This window comes from Canis lupus, chromosome 9, assembly GCF_048164855.1.
Source record: "Canis lupus baileyi chromosome 9, mCanLup2.hap1, whole genome shotgun sequence".
NCBI classification, from domain to species: Eukaryota; Metazoa; Chordata; class Mammalia; order Carnivora; family Canidae; genus Canis; species Canis lupus.
Window position 1 is genome coordinate 11,432,860 of NC_132846.1, and position 25,589 is coordinate 11,458,448.

The 25,589-nt window shown below is 33.9% G+C and overlaps 2 protein-coding genes across 13 annotated transcripts in view; both read left to right on the top strand.

The window, feature by feature from the left end:
- Nucleotides 1-15,252, top strand: part of G2E3 (G2/M-phase specific E3 ubiquitin protein ligase) — a 54,566-nt gene extending 39,314 nt beyond the window's left edge. For all 7 annotated transcript variants that reach the window (XM_072838112.1, XM_072838110.1, XM_072838108.1 and 4 more), the window contains 5 exons: nt 609-916; nt 3,083-3,264; nt 6,994-7,166; nt 10,817-11,007; nt 11,846-15,252. In XM_072838112.1, coding sequence (XP_072694213.1) covers nt 609-916; nt 3,083-3,264; nt 6,994-7,166; nt 10,817-11,007; nt 11,846-12,102 — 1,111 coding nt within the window. In that variant the 3' untranslated portion in view covers nt 12,103-15,252. The remainder of the gene's footprint in view (nt 1-608; nt 917-3,082; nt 3,265-6,993; nt 7,167-10,816; nt 11,008-11,845) is intronic.
- An 891-nt stretch (nt 15,253-16,143) lies between these two features.
- SCFD1 (sec1 family domain containing 1) overlaps nt 16,144-25,589 on the top strand; it is a 107,546-nt gene continuing 98,100 nt past the window's right edge. For 2 of the 6 annotated variants that reach the window (XM_072838115.1, XM_072838116.1), the window contains exons 1-2: nt 17,178-17,310; nt 22,934-23,004. In XM_072838115.1, coding sequence (XP_072694216.1) covers nt 17,253-17,310; nt 22,934-23,004 — 129 coding nt within the window. In that variant the 5' untranslated portion in view covers nt 17,178-17,252. Of the gene's footprint in view, nt 17,311-22,933; nt 23,005-25,589 lie in introns of all 6 variants that reach the window. The other 4 variants (XM_072838117.1, XM_072838120.1, XM_072838118.1 and 1 more) reach the window with 4 other exon arrangements.

Genomic DNA, 25,589 nt, shown 5'->3' on the forward strand with positions numbered 1-25,589 from the left:
GAAAGTCTTGGGGGGGAATTTGCATTTCTAACAAGTTTCCATATGCTGCTGTTGGTTTGGAACTAAACTTTGTGAATTACTGCTATAGGCTAAAAAGTACTATTTAAACGGTTGTGAATTGTGTTTATAATATTAACTCTACTGTTAAAACTAAATTTATAATTAGAAATACATTGTGAAATCTTAAAACTGTGGTTCTCACATAGAGTAAGCAGAGGTGACATTTGTTCTATTTCTAAAGGCTCTAGTAAACTTCAAATGCCTGTAAGTAACTGATTGTTATAGCCATTGGCCAGGAGTGTGAGATTCTGAGCTTCTTTTATATCTGAATCCACTGAATTGATCAAATATGATATAATCTATCAACATTCTCATGAATCATTTATGACATTAGATTTTAATTGGTAGGAAATTGGGGAAGGAGTCAAAAATTCAGAATTAAGTCAAATAACTTTTTGGTTCTGGTGGCAGCTATTGTCTGATTTTGGGTTGGAGTTGGGGAAGAATTTTCTTCTTAATTTTTCTATTTTTATTGGCTGAACTACTGCTGTGTCATGTAAAGTACTGTGGAATACTTAACCTCTATGTTTTAAATTCATGTTTTATAGGCAAGGCAGCAAATATAGAAGAGATATTTCAACAATTATAATGGAATTAGGATTTCAAATAAAAAAAAAAACTAAAAGATTATGGATTAATAAAGCCAATATCTGGAATAGTGCCTTAGATGGATTCAGAAATCAAAACTTTAATCCTTCACATACAATTGAAGTAGCATATGTCAATGAAAATGATAATTTTGGAAGAGAGCATCCTGGATCAAAGCAAGAATTCCTATGTCTCTTAATGCAACATCTTGAGAATTCACCAGTGTTTGAAGGTTCCTTGTCAAAGAACTTGTCTCTAAATTCTCGAGGTAATTTTATTTATTATTGTATGTACTGAATATTACCGTGTGAAAGAGGTAGCTGGTTAGAATTAATATTCAATTCCTGTGGTCAAAATGTATAGTTCGCTTTGTTAGTAAGCTACTGATTGAATCACAGAAAAGTGGAGAAGAGGGAGTGGTATTTTTTAAAGTAAATTTTTAAAGTAAATTTTGTAGTGAAACATTTTCTGTTTAAGAATATGCTTAATTTCTTTTAGCTGTATCCTCCTTGGAATGAATTTATAATTGAGTGTAACTTCTTTAAAAATGTACTTTATATTCATTCTAATTGCATTTGAATAGAGTGGCCAAATGGAATGGATGATTATTTGAGCCCTTTTTGTTCACTTCTTTGGAAGTTGCAGATAGGATATTTCTTCACAGCCTAGGACTTTTATCACATAATTTTCTGGTCCACATGTAACACATTTTTAAATATACTTTTGCTTTCAGGAATTTTTCATGCACATTTATGCATGTGATACTTTTCTGCCTTCTGGTGAAGAATTAAAACATGCATTTCAGAAGAATGATTAATTCTAGCAATTCTTTTTTAGGAGCTTTTATATCACTTTTGCTATAATAGGAAATTTGAAAGAGTGTGAAGACTTATTTCATTGCATTTGAATTTTCTCCTGTATATTCCCTAGAACTTCCTTACTATTGCCTGAAGCATCATTAAAATAATTGAGAAACTACCAAGGTTTATTTTTAAACCTTTTATATTATTTGTACTATACTATGTATAGTACACACTGTTTAATTCTAAAATCCCTTAATAAAAAGATCACTCCAAATAATCAGTAATGTTGACTCAAAACAGTTTTGGTATAGTGGATGAGTGCATAAATTCACAAAATCTAAATTCAGTTTTGTACATTATATCTTTAATTACAGAGTCTCTTTGGAACTCAGTTTCTGTATCTGTAAAATGTGACTGCTATGTAGCATATAAGGTTATTGTTGAGTTTTTATTATTAGTTCATGTATTGATAATATTAATAATTTGCTCTGAACAATATTAAGAAAAATAAAAGAAAATGTACATGATATCTTTTTGATTTATCAAAGTAGCTAAAACATTTCATTAAGTTTTTATTTTAATTCAATTAGTTAACATACCATGTTGTGTTAGTTTCCGAAGTACATTATGGTAATGCAACACTTCGTGCATTACCCTGTGCTCTCCTCAATCCCCATCAGCTATTTCACCTATGCTCCTACTCCTCCTACCTCTCATACCCCTCTCCCCTCTGGTAACCATCAGTTTGTTCTCTATAATTTAAGAGTCTGTGCCTTGATTAGTGTGTGTGTGTGTCTCATTTTTTTTCCCTTTGCTTATCTGTTCTGTTTCTTAAATTCCACATAATGTGTGAAATCATATGGTATGTGTCTTTCTCTGACTTCTTTTGCTTAGTAGCTAAAACATTTTAAATGATAATTTAAAAAATATTGAAAGCTATGAAAACATGGTATGACCACATATACTCTTGGGAGTAAATTTGTGCCATTTTGGAAAATAATTTAGCCCTATTTATCAACAACCTTAAAAATGTTTGTATCCTTTGAATTATTAATAACATAGGTAGGAACCTATACTCATCGAATAATAAAAGATTTATAAATAACAATATGGAGGTAAATACTGATTATAATATTATGTCTCATATGGTTGAAAATACAGCTTACCCAAGGTAGCTAGTAATAAGGAGATGATTTACATTGCAATGCATCTATAAATTAGTCTTAATGCGGTCATTAACTGTAGATTTGAATAATTTTGTATAATATAGAAAAAGTTTACAATATAGTAAGTAAAAAAAAAACCCAGGAGTCAAACTATTTGTGTAGATACTAATATGCATTTGAGAAATACATATCAAAGTGTGCACACGGGTTATTATGGTGATAGGATTATAAATAATTTTTTTAAAGAGTTTCTGTATTTACATTTTTTCTATTATGTTATTTTGTATTCAGAAAAATCTAGGTAAGATCTTTATACATGATTCTAGTTTCTATGAATTATTTTACATTTATCTAAGTCTTAGTTTTTTGCAATTTTTAATTTACTGTATATATATTCAATATATTTGGTAATTATTTATAATAATAAAAGAATTATATTTGATGTATTTTAATCTGTATTTACAGCTCTGGAGGAGAATCTTTACTATGAAGCTGGCAAAATCCTTGCCATTTCTTTGGTTCATGGTGGTCCTTCACCTGGTTTCTTTTCTAAAACCTTGTTTAACTGCCTTGTTTATGGGCCAGAAAATACCCAACCAATTTTAGATGATGTTTCAGACTTTGATGTGGCACAAATGATAATCAGGGTAAGAAATGTACTTGTTAATTAAAATATAGACTATGTTCTAGTTACATTTAATGTAAATTATGGATCTACAATAGAATAATATTCTGTGCAGTAGTCAAGGGATAACAGTATTTCTGTTTACCAGCAGAGTTCACAGCCAATTAAGAGATTTTTTTTAAAGATTTTACTCATTCATGAGAGAGACAGAGAGGCAGAGGCATAAATAGAGGGAGAAGCAGGCTCCCTGCAGAGAGCCTGATGCGGGATTCAGTACCAGGACCCCAGGATCACTACCTGAGCCAAAGGCAGGTGCCCCCCAATTAAGAGATAGATGTTAAAGTCATACAGCTAGAGATCAAAGAACCAGGTTTGATGTTGCTAAAACCAATTAGATAATATGACTTTGGTCTGTGGGCAAAATGGTTTTTTAATATTCCTCAGAATTAGATGGATTTATCTTTCCTGCCAGAGACAATATAAGGCAGGTTCCTTTTTTTTTTTTTTTTAATTTTTATTTATTTATGATAGTCACACACAGATTGAGAGAGAGAGGCAGAGACTAGGCAGAGGGAGAAGCAGGCTCCATGCACCGGGAGCCCGACGTGGGATTCGATCCCGGGTCTCCAGGATCGCGCCCTGGGCCAAAGGCAGGCGCTAAACTGCTGCGCCACCCAGGGATCCCAGGCAGGTTCCTTATTGTCTGCTACAGAGCAGATGAAAGTGTGCTTTATAGGCAGATAGATCTGCAGAGGAAGGACTTGGCTTACAAGTCAAAAAACTTACTCTAATTCCTACTGGGAGATAAGTGTGATAGGTGGAGAGAAGAACCAGGATAAATTTCTTCTTATGGAGCAAATGGGGAGACTCGGTGTTTCTACCTAAAAATAGTTACCATTTATTAAGTCCTATACTACATATTACATGTACAAACTCCATTTAGTTATCATAATGCTCTATAAGTATCATTACCTACATGCTACTCATTTGGAAACTAATGGAGACAATGAAAGTCATCCAACTTTTTTTCCCTTAACCTCTTTCCTGCTTAAGCCTACTCTATCCATTGTCTCCATTAATACATAGTATAGTTTAACAGTTAAAAGCAAATGCCCAGGAGTCAGATTTTAGTTTGAAATAACTGCTATAAGCTGTGTGACCTTGGGCATGTTAGTTAATTTTGTTAAGCCTCAGTTTCAGAACCACAAAGTAAACAACATGGACATGTGTTCTTTCATTTGGCCCAAGGTGCCTCATCCTAAAATGGAGTTTAAATTGACCCTTTAACTCTTCAATTTATTTCTCCTTTACTAAAACATTTACTTTAGTATAACTTAATTGTCTCAGCTTCCTCTTTCCTACCCATTTCTTAACTTTTTATAGTCAGGCTTCCATTCCTACCACCGTTCTTCCTAGTTAGCTAGTTTGTAGCTGATATCCAGAAATCTAAATTACTACATTCAAAGGCCTTTCTTTCCTAATTCCTCATCTCCTCCTTTTGTAATTACCACTGTCTTTGAATTCATCTCTGCTGTTTTCTTTAATATTGTATTTCTTCCTACTATTGAAACTTGGGTTTCAAGTGTTATCTTAACAGTCCTCTTTCTGTATATTTGGAAAGCTTCTTCTTGACCATAACCTTTCTGAATGATTCTCAGACTTGTGTTTTTGAGCCGCTAGACTTTTATATCCAGATAGGGTCTGAGTCTTTCTCACACACTGAGCCCAACATGTTTAGGACAAAACTGTTTTTTTCCCCAGAATTTATTTTTGCCTGATTTTTCTTTATTAAGAGATTTCTTATTTCCGTGCCTTTCTAGAGAAAGGGTCATTTTCATTCTTCCATACTCCATTTATCAGTGTGCTAAGTCATCTGTATCTAGGAGTGTTTATTATCTTCAGCTTTTCCCTCTTATTTCTAATGTACTTACTATACCAAACTCAAATTATTTCTAGGCTTAAACAATTAGGATATTATTTAATATTCTTATTCAGGATGATTCTTATAAAAGTATAGTTTTGACAACATCCCTTTCTTCTTCGGGAATCTTCGATGGCTTCTCATTGCCTATTGAAGAGAGTTCAAGCTATTCATTAGGGCATTTAAGACTTCCTGTTCTTCTCATGGCTTTATCTACTCCTGGTTCTGTGCTCCTATCCAATGTTTGTTCATTTAGTCAATGAATAATTATGTACTCCATATTGTTTCATCACTGAAGATACAATAGTGATCCAAACTCCCTGCTTCCTTGAAATTTACATTTCAGAGGGAACACAGAAGATAAATAAATATATAATATACTGTCATGTATTAAGATGTATTATAAAAAGAAAAAAGAATAAGAGAAAGGAGATACTGTTTGAGATATAATAAGTGGAGCCTAGGCTAAGTTTTTGTAACAGACCCCAGTAGATACATTTTTCAAAATTTGTTATCTAGATTTTAGTGTAGGGCTTGGCAAATTATGGTTATTGGCCAAGTCTGGCCTGCTGCCTCTTTCATTGTAAATAGAGTTTAACTGGAACACAGCCATACCTATTTCCTATTTGTTGTGTTATGCTTTCACACTATAGTGGCAGAGTTCAGTAGTTGTGACAGACATCCAATGGCTCACAAAGTGTAAAATGCTCTCTGGCCTTTCAGATGGCGTATATTTTAGTGGTATAGTTATGATGATATACCAAGTTATTTAGGGAATTGGATTCCTTCCTCTCCTTGTGTAATCACTTAGGATATTGTCTTCATCTATATGAAGCTTTTTCTTTTTTTTTTTTTTTTTTTAAGATTTTATTTATTTATTCATGAGAGCCACAGAGAGAAAAGCAGAAACTTAGGCAGAGGGAGAAGCAGGCTTCCTGCTGAGATCATGACCTGAGCTGAAGGGAGATACTCAACCATTGAGCCACTCTGACACTCCATGAAGCTTGCTCTTAAGGGAGGAAATAGAGTTCAGGAAAGCTTGACACATTTTCACTCACATTCCTTTGGACAGTTCTTAGTCACATATAGCCACATATAGCTGAAAGGAAAGTTGGCTATGTGCCCAACTAAAACTCAGGGTGGTGGTTTTGGGGGCATAAGGTAATAATATTTACCCAACTATTAGTCTCTGACAATGTGTGAAAGTAGTATTTTGAACAGGATAGTCAAGAAACTTCTGGAATTTCAACAGAAATCTAAAATGAATGAGGGAAATCATAAATCACTGGAAAAAGAATTTTTTGGAAAGAAGAAATAAAAGAAATTTTACATTCAAATGGGCCATTGCTTCCTGTTTTTAATCTTTTTTCCCCCATGTAACTTTATTAAAAAGCAAGCTATATGGAAGTGTCTGGCATATAAATGGTCAAGTATTGCTTTATACTATTTCCCAAACTATTCTCTTTTGATTCTATCCTTCCCTCTTTGAAGTTCCTCGTTAAGTCTTTAAGGCAAGACAGCTGATAATTCTTTCTCTTTCATGAAATCTCTGGTTACTTCACTTCTCTAGCACTATGTAACTGTTCTGTGTCAATTATTAATATCTTTTATGTTAATTTCTTATATTAAGGTGTTATTTTACTCTAGATTTCTTGAAGGCAGAAATTTACAGTGTTTATTAAACTAGATTGTCATTTATTCTAGAAAAATAATTGAACACTTCATGCTGGTGCTCTCCAGAATAAGTATAAAGTAATAAGTGTCACTTGAAATGTAAATATCATTCACAAGTAAATGGGCAAACCGGATATATTTTCTAATTTGTTGTAGGTAAATACTGCAACAAATGTGGCTGACTTGAACTCAGTAGTAAATGAATGCTATAACTACCTAGAGCTTATTGGATGTCTAAGAATTATAACATCATTAAGTGATAAATATAGGTTGGCCGAAGACATACTGGTTTACCATGTAATTAAGAGAGTCCAAGCACCCTTTGAAAGGTAATTTGTTTATATGAGATTCTCTCAAATTACATGTTTAAAGTGATTGTCATATAATGTGAGATATATTTGATAAAAATTTAAGTGCTTTTTAACATAACGCTTTTTTTTTAACATAACGCTTTATAACTAATGTCTTAAGGATGATTACCGTTCTAACCATTTTATATGGAATTGTGCACATGTGTGATGCTTGGATAGGAAAAGTAATCCTTAACTTAGTTACTTTTCTAAATCAAAACAATTTTAAAATTCTTAGCATGTAAACCAATTATTCCATTTCTGCTCATCCATTTAATAACTATTTATTGAGAAAAAAATAATGTTATTGAGGACCTGTTATCTGCTAGGTAATAGATACTAAGCATTCTTTAATTAACAAGGTAGATAAGAGCCTTTCTCTTCATTAGCTGAGAACACTGATCTTTAAACTTTTTGTTCTAGTAATCCTTAAAAGTTGTTTAAAAATATACATTTGTTCTCACATTTTTCTATTTTTTTAATAATATAAAATGTATATGAAAGTAGGCAGAATGGTACACTATGCAATTACCACATAGATCTATAATTATTAGTCAACCTATGGCCAGTCTTGTTCATCTATCCTACCTTTATTATTGACTCCAGGATTATTTTCTTTTTAAATTTTTTTAAAAGATTTATTTATCTTAGGGAGAGAGCATGTGCAAGCACTAGTAAGGGGAGGGGCAGAGGGATAGAATCCTTAAGCAGACTCCCCGCTGAGTGTGGAGCCCCCACATAGGGTTCAGTCCCACAACTCATGAGATCATGACTTGAGCCAACCAAAGAATTGGCTGCTTAACCCACTTGATCACCTAGGCGCTCTGACTCCAGGATTATTTTCAAGCAAATTCTAGACATAATACCATCTCAGAAGTGATCATTTTTTAAAAAGATTTCAGTATCATTAACTCATAGATTTAAATATATTTGATGTGTTTTCAGACATTATACTTAACTAACCTTACTGAAAGTTCTCATTGTCTCCATGTTTGGTCATTGCAAATCTTTTTATGTTGTTTTCTTTTGAGTTCTTTTGATGTTGACCTTTTCTTGGTATATGGTAAAGTATTTTAGGCTCAATTTGTGCATTTTGGACTAAAGAACTTCTGTTTCTTTGAATGGGGAATGGTATTTCAAAACAACAATCTGGATGCTAGGGATGCTTATTTTTGCCAGATTGGTCATTGTTTCTAGGCCCTTTCAGTAGACTTGGACTAGGACCTATGGGGTTTTTTTGGTTTGGTTCTGGTTTCAGTTTTTTAAGGTAAAATACATCTTGAGTTTTACTGATACTTCAAATTCACTACTAAAAGATTTTTAACTTTTTCTTTGTCCCATGTTGAGAATCTCCATTATCAACTTAAAACAACACAGGAGAATTTAAGAGTATGAAATAATTACGCACTTGATTTATTCTATGTTTCATAAACAGTAGTCTCAAATAATATTGCCAAAATTATCACCAATAACATTATTATTGAAAACAGCTTAACATTTTTCTAGAGTTGTATAGTCAAATTACTGTATTTTAAAGACATTTGGAATATTTATAAACGTTTTCATTTTTTATTTCATTTTTAGTGATTTTTAAAAATTTTGTTTTATTTTAAAATTCTGTAAAATATTTGCATGGTTCCAAAGCCAAAGCTGTAATAAAAGTATATTGAAAGAACTCTGCTCTATGATACAAATTGTTTTCAAAGAAGTATAGCTTTCATCCTTAACACATCTACTTTTCATCCCCCTATAAAGTCATCATTTTAGTGGCTTTTATTGTTTGTCTTTGTATTATTTGTGGGTTTTTTTAATGATAACAGATAAATATATATAGGCATGTGTACTAATTTCTTTTATTAAGTAAATAGTAACATACCAACATTTTTTTCTAGTCATTTTTTAAAATTTGCAATATATACTGGAGATCACTCCATAGTAGTAAATACTTCTGCATCACATGGCCTTTTTCCTCTGTGTGTGACATTTGTCATTGAATTTTGGGCCAGCCCAAGTAATCTGGATAGGGTGATCTCAAGATCTTTAATTATATCTTCTTAGACCCTTTTTTCCAAATAAGATTGCGTTCATAGGTTTCAGGGAGGAGGATGTAGACTTATTGGCAGGAGGGGGGGGCCTGGGGCTCCATACAGTCTATCTCAGGATGAATGACAGTATTGGAATCTATTTCTGGGACATGCCTAGAGCTGCAGCATGAAATGAGCTTGGGAATTCCCACACCTGGTAAAATAGTTCCTCTGCAGGTGGTTTGTAATAGGGTGGTGAAGGGGTATATGAAGAAGTGAGTAGATAAAAGGGATTTCAGATAAGGAAATTCATAGGACTTGGTAATAAGAAATGGAAGAGAAAGTAGTTGAGGACTTTTAAAAAGATTTAGCTATACTAATTTGATGGATAATGGAGGCATATACGATCAGTTATGGTTTAGTTTTTAGTAATAAGGTGATTAACTTTCTTTAGCACTTAATAAGTTTGGGTGTTTTGAACATTGTACCCATTAGGCTGTTGGATATATTTCTGGACTAGAGATAATAGATTTTATCATGATGAACGTATACCTGCTAAATACAGCCATGGGAGAGAATAAGGGAGATGGGAAATTGGCCTTGTTACAGATCCATGAGGCACAAACAGCAACATTTTAAGGCAAAAAAAAAGAAAGAATAAGCCTTATAAGAGACTTAAAAGATCGGGCCAGAGAAATAAGAGAAACCAGGAAGACTGATGCCAAAGAAGGAAATCATTCATAACTTAGGGCAATTTTTCCTCAAGAGTGGAATAAAAGTGAATAGGAAATTAGCAAATGAAGACAGTGGCGACAAGTCTTTCAAATAGCTTTTCTCAAAGGAAAACATGGAATGAAATGAAATTTCTTTTTCTATTTAAAGATTGGAAAGATAAGCATTTTTGTGCCCTTGAGAAAGCCAGTAGAAGGTGATAAATCTGTAGCAGGGTACCTGAGGAAGTTGGTAGGGGATCCAGAGCCATAGGTAGGACTTAGTCAATCTACTAGACAAAAATATACCTCCATTTGTTCCTAACAAGTAAAAATGTACATTTAAAAAAATTTACTTGTTATTTGTATTTTATAAATTATCCATTCATATTTTGCTAATTTCCTATTGTTCTTTTAGAAAAATGATTTATATTTTGTATATTAGAGAAATTAGTTTTCTGTCATGTATATTAAAATATATTCCCACTTTGTTTTGTCTTTGGTAATTTTTTTTAGCAGTACATAAGTTTAATTTTTTTATGCTTAACATTTTATTTATCTTTTCTTGGCAATTTCTAGGAAACTTCATTTTCATACTAAATTTAGCTTTGAAGAGTAAAAATACTTCATAGTGTACTTTTTTTCCTCTCAAAAATTGTTAGCTAATTTTACTTTTTTATTGTTTGAATTTTAAAACTTATAAAATCAAATAATGTAGGCAGATAAAATTAATTTATATAATATACTTGTTATTGATTTAAAACTATATCATATATATGTCATATATTTTTCCTTGTATCTAATATATGTGGTAGTAAATTAACTAGAAATGTTAATTTGTAATTTTAATATCAAACGTGTATAAATGTTGACTTATTGTTTATTTTCTCTTAAGTTTTAAGCAGGGTCTGAAAACTCTTGGTGTTTTGGAGAAAATTCAGACTTACCCAGAAGCATTTTATAGCATCTTCTGTCATAAACCTGAGAATCTTTCTGCAAAAGTCCTTAGTGATCTTTTTACAGTATGCACATTATCTGATGTCCAGGCTTTGGGGTTTTGGAACAATTATTTACAGGCTGTTGAGGGTATGTGGATGTTTTATTTTTACTTAACTGTCGTGGAACATTTATTTCAGTATATTAATCTATTTATTTGAGTTTTGTTTTTTGGTAATGAGAATTTCATCTGCTAACTCTACATTTATAAAATTTATTTCAAGACAAGTGTATATGACTGAGTTCAGTGATGAGGAAAGATTACAGAATTCAATTCTGCAATTTGTTTTCCTCTAGATAATTTGAGGTGAAAGGCATTCTTCCTAGAAAACTTTAAATATATGGGTGATTGCCACAGTATAGAATAATCTTAAAGCTAATTATCATCTATTTCATCTTTTTCAATTTTAAGTTGAATTATTCTTCATCTATTGCTTAGGGCTGTGATGATGAGATTTATAATGGAGCATTAGCTATCTATAATCGTTCCATTTAATAGAGCGGGAAAAGATTTAACCTTGAATTGAAACTTCGTTTTTAGCCAGTTATTCAGTTGTTTTATACTGTTTAGTTTATCACTTTGCATTTGATGAACTAGCATATCAAATAGTGATGACCTAGAAATGGCTTAAAATTATTTTTACTATCATGCCCACTGACCTCTTGGATTATATGATAATTTTATCTTAGAGAAGACATTCAAATATATAATGAGTAGTTCAACTAAATGATTTTCTGAGTTATACTTTGAAGTTCAAATAAACATTTATTGAATGTACTGTTTTCCTGTTACTACACTTGACCTGGTGATTTATTTTGCCCAAGATAGATGTGAGAGTCTCTTAAATATTCCCTGTCTAGTTGGGAAACAATCTATGATGATAGTAATATATATAACACAGATTTTCTTTTCTGGTAAACTTTTCAGATGGTAAATCTGCAATAACAATGGAAGACCTTCTTATTTTTGCAACTGGTTGCAATTCCATTCCACCTGCGGGATTTAAACCCACTCCTTCAATTGAGTGCCTTCATATGGATTTTCCTATTGGAAACAAGTGTAATAACTGTTTAGCTCTTCCAATCACCAATACCTATCAAGAATTTCAAGAAAATATGGACTTTGCCATAAGAAACACTCTAAGACTAGAAAAGGAAGAAAGTTCTCATTACTTTGGACATTAAAATGTTTTGAACAAAGACATGCTTCTTTAAAAGCTGCTATTGATATTTTTTATTTCGGAAATCTGTCAATTTTTAAACAAACTTGTCAGCTTCTTGGCCCAATAAAATATACGATATGATCATAAAAGAATGTTTTGGCCATTTAAGCTAGAAAAATTTTTGTTAACATGTGCCAGTCAAAGTTGATGGTATTTTTCTATTAATATACATGTGTCATAAACTGTAATATAGTTTTAAGACAGCTTTACAGACTTTTTTCAAGTATACTAGCATGATATATATATATACACACACACAAGGAAAAAAACCTTATATTCACTGTTTCTCCAAATTAGGATTAGCTATACGATGCCACAATGATTTTTCTAGTTTTATGTAATCTTTGAGTTATTTCTTATTTTATTTCAAAGCATTAAATAGAAAAGCTAATTGATAAATCCTGTTATATGAATCAAAGGCATATTCTGGAGCATGTGTTATAAGCATTTTTTCAAGAATGGCACTAAATTGGTTAAAAATGTTTTTAAATTACTGGTTTATATTAAAACAGATCCACACTGCAATTAGATTATGCCTGATAGGAAGTATTATATGAGAAAGCAGAATTGCACAAATATTCTAGAACCTACGGAGATTCCATAGTCTTCAGAACACTTCCAAGGTGGAAAAATAGTTGAAAATACCTAAAAAAGTGTTTAAAGGCTTGGCTCTAAGCATAGGATTTTTTTTCTCTGTATCCCATGTGTGGTATTAAACCACATTATGTCTGATCCAGCATCATTTGGGTGTCTCAGTTATCTCTGTGGATTGCCTTTTGGTAGGTTTGAGTATTTGACAGTTATTTATTATCTAGTTGGTTGTATGATAGGTAAACTGGCACCATTGCATTATATAGTTGCCTTCTTTGCTCTTGAAAGATATGTTATTGTATAAGCAATGTAGAAATATGTAAGAGAAATACAGAATGAAAAACCCACTCTAATCTCACCATGCAGAATTACCTACCGTATTTCATTGTATCTTACTATAAACTACCTTTCCTTTCCTTTTAAGCTTTATTAATGTTACTAAAAGTCAAAGAATACCTAAAAGTAACAAGAAATCATGTAATAATGATTTGAAGATATATAGTCCTATAGTCATGTCCCCATGTTTATACTCTTGCAAAAGAAGAAAGTGGAAGTTTTATGTTCCTAATCTATTATCAAATATAAATGAGTTTTCCACCAAAGTAAATTTAAATTGGATGAGAGGTAAATCATTATGAGAAGTTGGACTTAACCACATTTTTTTTTTACTTATATACAAAGCAGGTATCAACTATAATCATAATCTCATCCTCTTTAAGACATCTTTAAATTATTGAAATTTTCAAAGAAAAACAACATAATACTGGTGATAGATCTAATACCAAAGGAAAACTAAAACATAATCCTGGTATAATTTTCTTTGTTATATATATTGACAGACCCAGCAAATTAAAGTTTCATTTTAACATGAAATTTTAAAGAACATTATACAAGGCATTTCTTTGTCTTGTCTTGAATTGTTAGATCATCAAAAGTAACTAAAAGATTAAGAGTTTTGAATATCTAATATAAACTTCAAATATGCCATACAGCTTTTATTCCAAAAGTGTTGATAAATTGGATATTTTTCAGTTATACCTAGTTTTTATAAAATTTAAAAAGCCAGTAAACCATTAGAAACCAAAAAATTAATTAAAGCTATTTTCTGGTCCTTTGTAGTTTTAATTTTTCCTACAGTGGTAATTAAAACTAATGAACATTCACACAGTTGTGGGTGGGGGGTGGTAGGGAAGCAATGTGCTTGGGTTGGCTATTAATAAAAACAGTTATTTCCGTTCTTCATATCATTATTTTATATGTAGACAGGGCCTTCAGGATAAGGTCTGATGTAAATAATAATTTAGGGTATTGACATTTTAAAGTGAAGCATACTCATTACAAAGCATTTTCTAGGTTTAAGGATGTTTCCATTAGCTTGATTTTTAGGTTAGTCTGTATAGTAAAGGAGAATCCTATAGGTTATTTATTTTCTGCAATGTTACTATGTCAAATGGTTAATATTGTGATATTCTTTTTCTATTCATTGTTCTAGCCAGTGCACAACTCTTATTGACATTGTTAAAGTAATTATGCTATAAAGTCTTATAAATGTATATTTGTATTTCTTAACTATTTCAATCCTCTAAATGCCATATATTTCGAGTTTGTTTTCTATTGCTCTCTACTGAGGAAAACCATAAAGTCATCTATTGTATATCTACTGTTAATCTTTGATTAGGTTTAAATTCATTGTTTTTAGACACTTTTTAAACCTTTTGGTATGGGAACTTCATTTGAAGGCCTTTTATACAATTCTTTACTATTCTTATGCTTCATCATTTTAATGCTTTAGTATTTAAGGTTAAAATTTCTTTAAAATGTCTCATCAGAAGCTGGGTTATGATTTTATACTTTATAATATTTAATTTCCATATTATGAATAAGCCATTATTTGGGTCAAGTAAAAAAACCTGAGTAAATCAGTCAAATCACTTTGACTTCTACTTTATGCCAAAACTTTTAATAATTTTTTCCTAAATTTATGGAAGCTATTGGAACTTTTGTATTCCATGCTGAATGCTAAGTAAAGGAGATAATAATAGGTAAGTTTTCTCCGTGACTTTGCCTTTAGTATTTAGTCATTATAAGAAAATGATTAGAACAAAATTATATTTTATGATATGTAATTCTTTTATATAGGGATTATCACATTCTTCTAGTTTTACAATAAGCTATTAAACTAGTGTTTATGCTTTAAGTAATGCAATACAAAGTTTTATGCATTCAAAGTAATGCAACACAAAGTAAAGAACACATTGAATAATGGATTACCTGAATGTATATGTAATTTAGAAAAATTTGGATTGTTTTGAAAAGACCCAATTTTCAGGTTCTCATTTTGACTGTTATCGTTTCCAATTGCCAAACATATTCCAATACCTACTGTATGCCAGGTATTTTGCTAGGTGATACTTGATGTGGCAGCCTATTCCCTCTCCCCTTTTTAAACAATTTCAGATGTAACCAGAAAACATGATACTTATAATGACGTTTCCTAAATAAATATGTTCATGCTACTAAATGTGAAGTGTTTACATGACCTAAATTAAATAACACGTTAGGATTTACTGAAGTTAAGATTCTGACAACATTAAATAGATAAAATATCTTTTTCATATTTGAGAGATCCTAGAAGAGTTGTTGGCTGACACCTGAGTACCTCTCTTGAATGAGCCTTTCTGAGGCATTCTGTGTTAAACTATTCCCTATTGGAAACGAATAAATTATTTAAATCAAAAATCAGGGTAGGTAGGGCCAGTTAAAAGTCTACAGATTAACTATCTGAAGCCATAGTTTGATTCTTCCTGATTCTAAGAGCGAATAACAAATTCCTTTCTCAGTCATGGCCTTACTGGAGTTGTCTACTGCCACCATTTTGTGGGGTGTTTGTTTTTTATGTCTTGTGCCCACCCCGTGTGCACTCCTTGGTCAGGACAGTTTTTATCATTTCATACATAGAAGCTGTATATAAATGGTAAACATTGGCTTAATGTTTTAGATTAATATAAGTTATAGTTTTGGGAAGAAATTTGTGATAGAACTGAAATGGTTAGCTAATTGATTTACATTTGAAAGTGAAAGTACCCAAATGAACAAGAATCTGCCCTCAGATGTTGGAAAATGGGAAAGTGTATATTTTACATTCCATGAAGACAGTAAAGTAGAACTTTCCCCTAGGGCAGGAGTTGTCATTTCTGTTTCATTGCAGTACACCTAGATCATTGGTGATTCCTTAAAAATACTCGATCAAAATAACACTGAAAAGAACAACAAATATTCCAATAGTAAATTTCTTGGTGAATATGCCAATTAGCTGTAAAAATGCAAGGATAGAATTCTTAAAGGTAAAAGTTCATAACTTTATCAACCTCCCTATTTTTCCCCACCCATCAGTCCCTAGAGGCCACTTTTTTTGTTTTCATGAATTAGACTTTTTTTTTTTTTTTAAGATCCTACATACATAGTTCATTTGATGCAGGAACAAACTCTTTCAGCTTTAAGATACAAGGTCTGAGACCTAATATATAACATGGTGACTACAGTTGATAACTGTATTGTATAATTGCAATTTGCTAATAGATTTTAAATGTTTTCCACCAAAACGAAGATAAATATGTGAGGTAATGGATGTGCTAACTACATGGGGGAAACCTTTTCACAAAAGTGTTATATACATCTAGCAAATCATCACGTCGTAACTTTACGTTCCAAATTTTGTCAGTTCTACCTCCATAAAGTCGAAAAACTTTTTTAAATTAAAATAACTAAAATTAGTTATCAATAGCAGATACGTCTTGTCATCATACAGCTTCACCTGTACATTAGAATACCAGCTGTGTCTGCTATCCTCCCACACCCGTTAGGTGATTTTTGCAGTTACTTGAAGGAAAATAGGTATCAGTTTGCCGATTTGCACCTTTCTAGCTCCTGTGTTCATGTAGGCAAAACATTACCATAAAACTAGACCATTTTGCCTAACAGATGAGATTGAAATATCTGCCAGATTAGAGCAATGCTCCAAAACCGCCTGTTTCCCGGAAAGGGGGGGAGGGGCAAAGGGGAGACTTCTCTTGCTGCTCGGGGAAACAGAAATGAGCTCGCATTGAAACGCCTACTTTGTTCCTGGAGCTTCATTTACTTTAGTCCAGTGATCCTGAAACCCCTAGCTCAGTCTCAACATCTAAGACATCTGAAAACGACCAATTTAGTATTTAATTAACACCACGACCAATTTGGTATTTATTACAAACCCCACGCTCCTCCCCAAGAGTTCGGCTTAAAGCAGCTACCATTTGGGAAGCTGTGGCTTCTTCATTAGGGTAACAACCCTGGTTCCCAGCTGGAAAGTAAACCCCACGAGGGGCTCGGGTGTGAATCCCCTGGGTCTCCCGAGTCCTGGGGAGAGCGGAAGCCGCCGCGATCCGGCCCCCGAGAGCCTCCCTCGGCCCCGCCCCGTGGCCTTTGCTTCCGGGGCAGTCGGGCGGCCACGTAATCGGGCTGTGCTCGCCAACCGGGCAGTGGATGGTGGGAGTCAAGATGGCGGCGCCTGCAGCGGCGAGTATTCGAGACAGACAAACCGGTACGATCTATTCCCTTCTCCCAGCGGTTTTCTGCCTGCAGTGGGGACATCCTTTGCCTGTCGCCCCGCCTGGGTCGCGGTGCGTGCAGCTTGGAGACGGCCTTCCAGAGGCTCATTCCAGGTCCTAGAGCATCGAGAGCCCCTCCCCTTTTGAGTTTTTAGGGAAGAGATGCCGGTAGCTTGAGAACCCGGCCCCTCTTACGTGGTTCAGAAGAAGGGGCTTCCAGGTGGGCAGTTTGCTACAGCCCTGCTCTTGCCCCTTTTCTACTGGGCCTTAGAAGGCCATCGCAAAAAGATCCGGCAGCTGGCATTTCTCCCCCTCTGTTGCTACCCATGAAGTCTCCGGGTTTGTTTCTCTGCGGGATTCAGTTCATTTAGTTTTAATGTTGGGAGTTTTCCGTTTTTACGCTTCCTCCACAATTACAAAATTTAGATATTCTTTCTGAGCAGCTTGCGTTCTGCCATTTCTCTTTGGGCCAATCTTTTGGGGGTACCTGAATAGAAATGCCTAGTGGTAAAGATTTCCTTCTTTAGTTCGCTGGAATGGAATTGAAGAATAGCCAAAAAACAGTGGATTAGTAGCTTTGTCATTTTAACCGTTTGACAGATTAGTATTTTAAAACTTTTAGTTTCATCCTCGATAGAGCAGTTATATAGCTTTCATTTGTACAGTGAAATGTTTTTTAAAAGTACAGATTTTTTCCCTTAAGCTTCGATATTTTTTCCGTCTTAGATATTTTGTTGTTCCTTATTTTTTGTAAACTTCTGATAAACATGGTTTATACCTGTAAGCTCCAAACCAACTAGCTAATTGGCCTGGAAGTTGGCAAGCTGTTCATTCTGAGGAGCTAATAGAATTTGTAAATGGTCCCTTGTATTATGTTCTTTTGCATGTTAATCTGAATTGGAAAATAAATGGTTACAATTGATATGGTTTACAGGAGGGGTTTTGGTTGTGCTTGATTCCTTCCTTTAGAATTCAGAGAAAAAATTAATAGACTTTAATCTAGTAACGACAGAGAGTGAATTTGGAATTGTGTTCTGCTTTTCCCATTAGATCATTTAGTATAAGCTATCAGATGAAGTTAGGCATAATTTAAGTAAGATTTGGGGAATACCTGCCACATATTTTATATGTAAGCAAATAGAAGCCCCACTTGTCTTTGCAGTATGGTTCTGACAGCTTAATGAAGCTCAATGAACTAGGTCATACTACATATTAAAACAACATAACAAGGACAGCTTAACCAATACAAAGGAGACTTTCCAAAAAAATGGAACTTGTAGTAATTTTTATATGAAGAAACTTTTTGGAATATTAAAATCTAGTATAATTTTGATTTCTGTGAAAATAAACCATTATAGTGAGATTTCACATTATAACTAGATAGTTGATGCCACATTAATCATTTATCAAATTGATACTCTAGTTGAGTTCTCTTATTTTCAGAGAAAGGTAAAACCCCATATGTGTTATAGTAGCAGAAGTAAACATTTCCCTGATGTTCCCCATATTCCCTGATGCATAAGAATATCCTGGGAAGTAGCTCAAAATCAATTCTCAAATATTCTAGATACAGGACACTGTGATACAGAGGAATTTGCAATCTATTTGGGTAGAGAATAGCTGATACTGAGCATTTAGTATAGCTAGGCATTGTTGTAAGTGATTTTACCAGTATTATTTTGTAGATGAGGAAACTGAGGTATAGAGAGGGTAACTAGCATGCCTGTTTTTTGCTTTGCCTGCTTGAAGAATATTTGTCTTTTAAAGGTCACCTTAAAAGTCATCTTGTTTGTGAAACTTTCCTGAAACACTCCCCTCTTTATTCTCACCTTTAGTTCAACTGGCAAAGTCCTGTGTTACCGTAGTCTTTCATGCATGCCTCCTCTTTGGTGGTTCTTGTTCACCATCCCCACTTCTCAACATTGGAAAGCCACACATCAACTGCTTTCTCTCTTGCAGTGATCTCATGTGGCCTCTTGGCTTTAGGTACTATAAATATAGTACCAAAATATCGTAACAAAATATAGTAACAAAATATCGGGGACTCCAGGGGAGCTCCAGTGCTGGACACTCACAGGCATTCAAGCAGAATTACTTTGAAGGCTACGCTAGTGTTTGATTTTTAATAGTTTTGTTCAATCACTGACTTACTGATCTAGTTTTCCGTATATTTGGGTAATTATCAAGTAATCTGAAACATTTGGCTGGAATATACAACACTTTTGGCCTAAAAATTATCATCAGTTGCCACAGTAATTCTTACACTGTAACCAAAGACAGTTTTTAAAAGGAAACACCTTTCCACAGACCTATTCCTGGGTTATTTTTCGTACTACTTTTTCTGTCTTACCTGGAAATAATTTACAAAAATAACTTCCTGAAATTTGCACTATATGTATATATGCTATATTATGCTAGTATACTAGGACAGAGTTGCCAATTAGCGGATATGGGTGGATAGAGTTCCTCTGAACTCTTAGATTTGATCTAAGCAATTAGATCAACTCTTAGTTGCTTAGATCACCATGTCAACTCCATCCTTGTAGATAGTTGCTCAGGTCAAAGCTTTTAAGGTTTCTTCACTTCTCTTTTTCATATCCCATATCAGACCTGTGGGTAAATCTTATCAGCTCTACTCTGAAAATATATCCACAATATGACTATTGTTACTGTTATCACACAGGTCCACAATACTATGAATTTTTGCAGTGACCTCTTATTTAGTCTCCTTGCTTTTATATTCTTGTTCTTCATTTTTCTTCACACAGTACCAAAGTGTCAATACATATTTGTCACCTTTTGCTCCGAATTCTCCAGCAGCTTCCCATTTCAATCATGGTATAAGCCAAAGTAATCTTACAGTGGTCTACAAGGCCCTATATGATCTGCTCCCCCCTTAACTTTCTGACCTCACTTCCCTCTTACTCTCCCCTTCCCTTGAACACACCAGAATGCTCCCACTACAGAGCCTTTTTTGTTGCCTCTTTTTGGAATATGCTTTCAGAGATATTTGCATGGTTCCCTGCTTCACCTCCCCTAGACCTTTATTTAAATGTTACCTTCTTAGGAGGCCTTTCTTGGCTACCCTATTTAAAATTACACTGCAACTCTCTTTTCCCTCTGTCCTTTGTTTTTCTCCATACCACTTACCATGATCTCACATGCCATGTGTTTAAACTTACTTTGTTGTCTTTTTCCAACTAAAATGAAAGCTTCTTGAAAAAGGTCATTTTTTTTCTTCAATCTGTTGTGTTTAGTGCCAACAGCTGGAGCAGTGTCCAGCAGATAGTAAACAATCATTAAACATTTGTTGAATGAATAGTAAGTATAGTTGATCATTATAGCAAATGAGTGACGAAAACATTCCAGGTAAGGGTGAAACTACATTAACCAAGTTTTGAACTGTAGATGGTATGTTTAGGGTCAGTAAAGAAAACTGGATTACTATTTCAGTTAAAAGCAATGATTTAAGACTTTAAGGAGTTACTCTGATGAAAGTAAAATTATATTCTTCCACATTCTTTTTTTTTTTTTTTTAAGATTTATTTATTTATTCATGAGAGACACAGGCAGAGGGAGAAGCAGGCTCCATGCAGGGAGCCCGACGCGGGACTCGATCCCAGGTCTCCAGGATCAGGCCCTGGGCTGAAGGCAACACTAAACTACTGAGCCAGTGAGCCCCCCGGGCTGCCCTTTTTTTTTCCCCACATTCTTTAAACATAGGCCCTATACTTCATTAACAAACCCACTGTGTCAAAATCTCTGTTAAGATAGCCAAGGGTCAGAGCTGAAGAAACTTGCCTAGATGCGACTGAGAAGGCAAATGCGGGAATATCTGCTGAGCCTGGCTCTAGAGGACTCTATACACCTGGGATTCACATGCAGTCCAAACTGTAGTTTTTTCTAGTTGTCCTGTGTCAAGAATGTGAACAGCTATTCCCAGAAACAAGATTTTTCTACCTGTTGGCCATGGGTGCCAGGGTGGTGATGCTTGGAAGTGGGAGGAGGAACTCATTAAAGTTCAGTGAGCAAGTTAATTCAGCAGCACTCTGTGTGCCTCTTATGTTATTTCAGGTTTAAGTACCAAAATGTTTTTTGTGTATGTTTATGTGTTTCTCATGTAATAACATCTGTAAGCTTTTGAAGCAGCTATAAGTTATTAGCCGTGTGTGTGTGTGTGTGTGTGTACATATATATAGGCATTAGCTACTAACATTTTACAAAAAAATCATGTATGTATGCACAAAGATACTATTTTTACATATACTGTAAGTAGTATATAGTATTACATATTATATAGGTAGGAGTTTGACTTGTAGCTTATTTTGCATCACTTAAGAAAGCCTAATACAAACGCTTTTAAAAATCAACCAAGTAGATTACGGGATTGGCAATCTTAATTAAATTACCTGAGTAACACCCTTCCTTGAATATTGACATTCTCAGCTTTACATAGAAGTATATTGAGATTTTTAATTCCCTTAGAAAAATTTCTGAATCTACTATGACACATAAGGATGAGCAATAAAAACCACAAAGTGCAGTAACATATAGAACATAATTGCTTTGATTTTAGAAACAGTATATTTTCTTAGCAAGTTATCTACCCTATCTATGGGAAAGTCTCGCCTTTCCCATGGAGCATGTGATATTAAACAGTACAACTTTTCAGTGAATCTGATGAGATAAATTGGTCACAAAATGTACTACAAGATAACTACAACATAGACTTGCTGTATGAAGGTTTTGTATATGAACCACTTAAATATATTATACATAATTTTTGTTTTTCATGTGATTCTGGTCTTTGCTTTCAGCAAATAGACAACAGCTCTAGTTATCTATTGAGACTACTGCAAGTTTATAATTGATAAAATTTCTTTTTGCATCTATGTAAAACATAAGATAGGGAAATGTCTGTTCATGTCTTCTGCCCATTTTTTAATTGGATTATTTGTTTTTTGGTTGTTGAGTTGTAGAAGTTCCTTATATATTTTAGATACTAAACTTTTATCATTTGCAGCTACATGGATGGAGCTAAATACTATCATGCAAAGTGAAATAAGTCAGAGAAAGATAAATACCATATGATTTCCCTAATATGTAGAATTTAAGAAACAAGACATGCAAAGGAAAAAGAAGACAAGCCAAGAAACAGACTCTTAACTATAGAGAACAAACTAAACCAAGGGGCAGTGGGTGGGTGAAATAGGTGAAGAAGATTAAAGAGTACACTTACCATGATGAGCACTGAGTAATGTATAGAATTATTGAATCACTCTATTGTACACCTGCAACAAATGTAATACTAGATGTTAACTATAGTGGAATTAAAATTTTTAAAACCTTTTAAAAAATGTAGTTTGTGATTGTCAGGAGGAATGAAAAAGGCTTCTTCCTGAACATTTTTCACATTTTCATCTGGGGACAGAAAAATCTCAAACACTTGCCAATTAGCTGTTGATGGAATGGTCTTACAAAGTCTGACCCTGATTAGTCAGTTTTACTGGGATGACTTTTGCATTTTGTTTTGAGGTGGTAAGTAATAAATGTGGGGGACATTGAATGAAATCCGGAAAAACAATGATAATATTTAATAAGACTTTTCATTTCCAGTGGCTTTGAAGCGTATGTTGAATTTCAATGTGCCTCATGTTAAAAATAGCACTGGAGAACCAGTATGGAAGGTAAGAGACTTTATTTTAAAAGAGACTGTTTTCCTTTTTCTTGGCCCTTACTGGTTGTCATCGGAGGGAATTTCTTATTAATGCTGAACATAGCACATTTTAGTTGTAATGCGTGAATAGTTTATTTAACATGGTTTCTTTCTTCCTTTCTTTTTTGAGAGAGAGAGAGTGAGCGAGCACAAATGTGCAAGCAAGCAGTTGGATGGGGCAGAGGGAGAGAGAATCTTAAGCAAGCTCCAAGGTCAGTGAGGAGCCCAACGTAGGTCTCTCACTACTCTGAGATCATGACCTGAGCCAAAATCAAGAGTTGCATGCTCAACCAACTGAGCCACCCAGGCGCCTCTTAACATGAATATTTTTAATAAACACTTTATGAAGAGAGACAGGCAAGGATAGTAATACTCATCTAGGGAATCCAGCTGATCTCTTGGTCCCTCACTGGTAAGTCTTTACTCTGATTGATGTTATATTCCTTAGCTTTGCAAGTCCAGAATTTGGATCTTGGAAGCTTGTCCAAGGTTAGGCAGATTCAGAGGGGGACTGGCCCATTTTAACCAACTCATGAAAGAGTGATCTGTAAACCGGAATGCCAGTAATAAACTGGCATTTATGATATATAAAACTGTCAGTGAAATTGTTAATTGGACCAGAAAGCAATCTGTAATCGTTGTCCTTTGAGAAATGCTGGAGAACCTTTAAAAATTCATGTCCTTTGAGCTGCTTCATTCTAAACTTCCTACTGTCTTTCTTCAAGGAGATTAGAATACAGCTGATTACTTGTATACTTAGTAGTTTATAGTCACTTTATACTTCTTTTTTGATAATAATTGAGAACATGTCAACCTAATTACTATTACAGGTGTTTTGAAAACTGATGAGTCCTTACAAGTCTTTTGGATTAACTCTCAAAGTGGTTAAAGTCATCTATTTTGAATTCATAGGTTAAGCTTCAGAGTATCCTCTAATTTTTGCCTTCATTCATTTGTGGGCATCCTCTTATTGCCCTTTGCATTAACAATGCTATTTATTGTTTCTAAATCGTGAATTAAGCTTTTGCATTAAATAGCTTGAGAATTTCTTGGGTACAGATTCATGTCAAATTCTCTCCCTTCCCATTACTTCTATATTACAAGATTAATAATACAAATATACTGAGACTTTTGAGAGATGAAACATCCAACCTCTTATAGCTAGAACAGAAGAGTTTTAGCTTTTCCTTTTTTTTTTTAAGATTTTATTTTTAAGTAATCTCTACACACAGTATATTAAGAGTTGCAAGTTCTTCCTTTTGAGCCAGCTAGATGCCCTAAGTTTTAGCTTTTCTAATGGAAATTCTGGCATACAGGAAAAGCATATTTTTATGAAAGGATATTTCATCCTGTCATTAACATTTTCTTATTCCATAAAGAATTATTGAGATAGTTATGGAAAACCACTAATTGAAGTTTCTCTTGTATTTGCCTTAACTGTAAAACTAATTTTGAGTTAGAAGACTCAAGAGTTCGGGACAGCACAGGTGGCTCAGCAGTTTAGTGCCGCCTTCGGCCCAAGGCCTGATCCTGGAGTCCCGGGATCGAGTCCCACATCGGGCTCCCTGCATGGAGCCTGCTTCTCCCTCTGCCTGTGTCTCTGCCTCTCTCCCCCCGCCGCCCCCCCCCCCGTCTCTCATGAATGAATAAAATCTTTATAAAAAAAAAAAAAAAAGAAGACTCAAGAGTTCTTACTACTACTTTAAAGATGTCAGTTTTAATATTTTAGAATGTGAAGAAATGTATGTGACAAAATAAGGCTAACAGGTACTCTTAAGGGACTTAATTTTTTTTAAAGATTTTATTTATTTATTCATGAGAGACACAGAAAGAGAGGCAGAGACACAGAGAAAGGAGGAGCAGGCTCCATACAAGGAGCCCAATCACTCTCTGAGCCAAAGGCTACGCTCAACCACTGAGCCATCCAGGTGTCCTAAGGGACTTAACTTTTTAAACGAGTATCTTATTTAATCCCTGATACTTAAATTACCAAATTTTCTTTACACTTGTTACACATTAGGTTTGAGAGGGACTAATTTGTAAAATTTCTCTCTTTAGAAAGGATATATGCGAACTCAGTGAGGAAGTGTATGTGACTTTGTATGTTTAAAGTCCTTTATTACAGCATAAGATGAATATTTTATAGTTTCTAGTATGCTTTTTTATCCTAGAAAAATATTTTAGGAGAATAAATTTATGTAATATTGTTTTAGCCTAAATGATCATGCTTTTAAAAATAAATTATGACATGAATGGACATTTTGGTAAATGATAGAAAATATTAAATTGAGGTAAGTATAAGAGTTCAGCATACATTGGGGAACCTGGGTATCTCATTTGGTTGAGTGTCTACTTTTGGCTCAGGTCATGATCTCAGGGTCCTGAGATCAAGCCCCAAGGCAGGCTCTCTGCTCAGCGGGGAGTCTACTTCTCCCTCTTCTCCCTCTCTGTGTGCATTCTCTTTCTCTCTCAAATAAATAAATAAAATCTTTCTTTTAAAATTCAGCGTACATGATTTACCAAAATAAATTATACTTCAACATTGTCTTAATATGC